This window comes from Mesitornis unicolor, unplaced genomic scaffold (genome assembly GCF_000695765.1).
Source record: "Mesitornis unicolor isolate BGI_N332 unplaced genomic scaffold, ASM69576v1 scaffold24251, whole genome shotgun sequence".
Lineage (NCBI taxonomy): Eukaryota > Metazoa > Chordata > Aves > Mesitornithiformes > Mesitornithidae > Mesitornis > Mesitornis unicolor.
In genome coordinates, this window is record NW_010162065.1 from 38,671 (window position 1) to 43,424 (window position 4,754).

The 4,754-nt window shown below is 44.2% G+C and overlaps 1 protein-coding gene across 1 annotated transcript; it reads left to right on the forward strand.

Annotated features, from left to right (window-relative positions):
- Positions 1 to 1,791: 1,791 nt before the first annotated feature.
- Positions 1,792 to 2,299, forward strand: HOXB9 (homeobox B9; the record flags this gene model as incomplete). The annotated part of the gene is made up of 1 exon (XM_010193521.1): positions 1,792 to 2,299. A coding segment is annotated over exon 1 (508 nt), but the record flags the coding sequence as incomplete, so codon positions are not given.
- Positions 2,300 to 4,754: the final 2,455 nt, after the last annotated feature.

The window sequence follows — 4,754 nt, forward strand, 5'->3', positions numbered from 1 at the left end:
AATGCGAACTCTTATTTTTCCTTCATTTCAGGCGGCTATTAGCACCCCTCAATGTTATTATTAGCTTGTTAGTATAGCCCTCCATGACTGTACACTTCAGGAAGGATTCGCGATGATTTATCATTCCTAGAAATTTCTTTGCCCTTCACTTTAAATATCCTTCGGTGCTGGGGTGAGAGGGAGAAGGGCGGCGGAGTGATAGATTAAAGGAGGCAAATTGATCCAGACTGTTACAGCTGAAGTCCAGAGAAACACTTTTGCTGTGATCACAGAGAGCACCTTTTCCTTAACTAACATTTACGACGCCGTCGGAATCATCTCGCAATAAGCGGATTTATCATCACAGCTTGGGGAAACTGGCCCCGCTTTCCCCGCATCACCGGGGCTGGGAGCCGCACCGAGCTCTTCCCCCGCGCCAATCACCCGCGTCGGGACAAGGCAAAAAAAGCCCGAAATCCTCGGGTTTTCGAAAACACATGGAAAATGCAAGAGGGGTGTGTGTGTGGGTGTGTGTGTTGTGTGACACGGACACGCACCGTGGGCACATACATGAGAGGTGGGGGGAACGGGGAATGAAAACGCGGGGGATTCCGTTTTTTTGCCCCCTTTCTTTTCCACAGGCAATAAATTCAAGGCTATAAAAATCAAAGAAAGCTAATGTAAGTTTTATTAAACTATTTAACCGTCACAAGTTTAAGGCATTCTGTAACAAAGCCGGATCAGTGGCGCACTGTATTTTACTGGCCTTGTAAAGTTAAATGAAGGCTTCTGATTTCAGCAATGTGGGAAACAATTTTAGCCCAAGCAAAGCGACCCTGAGATGATGCGGCGAAACATGCAAACATGCGTTATTATGCAGAGATAATTTTAATATATATATATGTGTGTGTGTGTGTGTATGTGTGTGTATATATATATATATAAGCATAAAGTGTAAGGCAGGCTTTGGATATATATAGGGGTTGCGGCGCCGCAGCTTGCCGGTCAAAGTTGCAACGCCACGTCCATGTCAGTGACATTTTAAATTTCATTTTTATCCACATTATTTTACCACGTTAACAATCCATTCTCCTTTACCAGCTGGTTAATTATTTATAACACCCTCCCCATCGCTCTTGCTACCTAGATCCATCTTTTTATTCACAAAGAACGCATGGGCATGGGCATTTATGTATATATGCTTGTAATGCACGCACACATATGGATGTGTATGAAATCACGGCCGGTGAGGGGGGGTGGGTGGTTTGTACTTATTCTCTGTTTTTTTGCTATCATACTCTGGAGTCCGAGTGGGTAAGAATAGCTTTTATCTATATTCCCCCATGGTGGTTATTAAAGGCAAAGCAAGCACATCAGCATCTTTCTTTAAAAAAAAAAAAAAATCATTAAAAAAATTCACACACCCCCCCCTTTCAAGACCCCGTCTTAATATTTGAGGAGCAAATCTAGGAAGGGCTCTCATCCCCAGCTCTGCCCGTTTGGTGGCTTTTCGAAACTCCTGACGTTTTGCAACATTGCATAAACATAAAACAATCCATCCTTGATATGGAATGCAAGGGCGGATGACAGCGCAGCGCAGCCCCCTCGGCTGCGATTGATTTACGCCGAGACTGACGCTTTATCAGGCACACGAAAAAAGTTTGACCAATCATTTTGCTGGGAGCTGGGAACACAGCAGCCCAACTGTACTTTGTTGGCTGGGAAGTTGGAGAAGGGGGTAGAGTACAAATCTAGATCTGTCCTATATATTTTTTTCCCTTCATTGAACCGTGCTTTGTATGATGTCTGAGAATGTCCATTTCTGGGACTCTTAGCAATTATTATGTCGACTCTATTATAAGTCATGAGAGCGAAGACTCGCCTTCAGCTAAATTTTCATCTGGGCAATATACAAGTTCCAGGCAAGCTGGGCACAATGAGCATCTAGAATTCCCCTCCTGTAGTTTTCAGCCAAAACCTCCAGTTTTCAGCGCTTCCTGGACTCCTTTGAATCCACATTCTTCTGGTACCCTTCCTGCCGTCTACCATCCATATATTCAACATCAAAGCGTCCCATCTGAGAGCAGGTACCTCCGGAGCTGGCTGGATCCAGTGCCCAGAGCAGAGACCGTCCCCGGGCAGGGCTCTGTCAAGGCAGAGCCGCTGCTGGGCCGTCCCGGGGATGTCCATAAACAGGGGACACAGGAGTACAATTTAGAAACTTCTGCTGCAAGGGAAGGGATCGTTTCCAATCAAAGGCCCAGCTTCGAGGACAATAAAGTTTGTGAAGGAAGCGAAGACAAAGACAGGACAGATCAAAGTAAGTTATAAAAGTGAGGAAGTAAACAGTATAAAAGCTGGAGGAGGTGCAATAAAAGGGGACAATGCTGCGTAAAGTTTAAAATCAGGGCTTAAAGGGAACTCTCAGCTTGCTGATGCCAACCGAAGGGGAGAGGAGGGGAGGGGAGAGGGGTGGCATTGTCTCTGCCGGTAAATAAAAATAAAAATAAAAATGAGCGTCGTCTCTGAGCTTAAGCAGAGTCCGGAGCGGACAAAAGCCGGAGCGAGTCACTGCTTTGCTACAGAGCGCTGGCTCCGGCAGCAGAGACCCCTTTAGTAAGCGGGAGGAAATCTGCGCGGGTGCGGGCGGTGGGGACGGGAAGGGACGGGGGGAGCCAGGCAACGCCGGGGAGCGAGGGAGGGAGAGGGGAGAGGGGGGCGGCGGTAGAAGAAGAAGAGGAGGAAGAAGGGGGAAAAGAGGAGAAATTACGGAGGAGAAGTTCAGGTGGGGGAAGAAAGGAGCAGCGGGGGCTTCGCCATGCCCGCAGCCCCGGTGCGGGGACGGACTCGCTATCCTCTCGTCTTTTTGGTGCTGGTGTTTTTTTTTTTCCTGCCTCGTGTTTGTTTATTTGGGTTTTAAAATTGTTTGTTTATTAAATGCAATGGTGCGGGGTATGAATATTTCAAAGCCACGCTCCTTCCTAGTTACAAAAAAAAAAAAGAGAGGGGGTGCTTCCAACTTAATTAGCTTTTATTTGTAATGTAGCCAGGTTGGGGAAACCGTTAAACTTCAGCATGTGCTTTTTTTCTGTGAGCTGCCTTGTCTTTTTATGCTCTGAAACAAGAAAAAAAGACACTCGCCTTGAAAATATTTAATAATACTCTCAATTATGTTATTAATAATGCTATTTATAATGCCATTATTAATAATAACGAGAATAATTAATATAATAATGATAACAATAATAATGCAATGGCGTTTGAGCACGACAGAACCAGTCTCTCCCCCCGCATACCGAGCCGGTTGGTACCTGGTTTCCATCCGAAAGGGAAACCGGAGACCAGGCAGGGGGCAAAGGGAGAAATTGCCTTCACTCCCACGGTAAATATTTTGCGGTGAAAGCCCATGTTTTCCAAACGGAGCCCCTCGGAGCCTGTGCAGGACACACTACCACACACAGCCTTTTTCCCCTTGAATTAACTTCTATTTTCCACCCCTCTCAACGTGGAAGAGCAGCAGAGATTGAAATTGCAACCGTACGATTAAAAATCCAGTGTATTCTCGCCCCTCACGATTTCCTCCCCTCCTTGGGCAGGATGTTATGGTGACTTCTTTTTTTTCCTATCATTTAACTTGCACACAGCCACACAGGCACACACACTCACATACGCACAAAAAGAAAGTCCTTTTCTATTGTACTGGGCAGAGATCCAGAACAAACTGCAACCGTGAGGTGAATGATTTGAAAGAATTAAATATCCAGGTTCTGTGCTCAATGTCCCTGAAATTGAATATATACAAATCTTGTCCAAGAAAATGTTATTAAGTTATAAGAAAGTGCAGGGACCCGCGCTAAGAGGATGCTGTGTGGTTTCTATGGCATGTGGTTACGACGCATATTTTGTTTTAAATAATAGTTTAATTTGGGCTGATGTTGAGAGCCTGCCAGGGCTGGAAGACGGAGCCGTTTTGCAGAAAGTGCTCCCACCAATTTCCCTGACTCTTTCAATTTTTGAAAGTATTTCGCAATAATGAATTTCTGCCCTGTGTATGGCGCATGGATCTATTAATTTATTTGCTGGATTTTAAAGAAAAGATGTGCCAGGACCTCTTCCTATTCACTTTCCTGTCTGGGGATTTGTGTATAGTGAATAGATAAAGCAACATTGGCGTTTAAAAATATGTTATATTTTAACGATCCAAGATATGACCGAAAAATAAAACCAAACCGAATAAAAATCTGTTATGAAGTAGAGCCTTTCGTTGCCATTAAAGGATGGGTAGCAGAATTAACAGTATCAATTATTAACAGCTTTCTTCCTCTTTAATATTTAATTCTGCATATTAGATCAAGTCAATTACATTAAGGAAATAGCCGTGCAAATTTGTAAGAGGCAGTACTTACAGGGAAAGATTAACCGGATTATTTTTTAAAAATATTCAATATATTTCATTTTCCGTAGAGGAAACGTTCTGATGGCACTCGCGTGTGTGTATGTATGTATTTATAATGGTCCATTTAATTGGTGTAAAGGTTTATGGCTTCAGTCATAATTTTAGAGGAGGCAAAGGAAATAAAATAGAAATGCGTGGTCTATCCGTAACCCTGATACTTTTCCCCGCCTCTCAGTCACCCAACGGTCAGCCAATATTTGCATGCGATTAGTAAATGCTCTATTATTTACCCTAAACCCGCTTCACCTTTGGGTGCGACCCTCTCCACTGTGCTGCTGTGGGGGTGGGTTATGCTCCCAAAAATGTTGTTTTCTGCCCC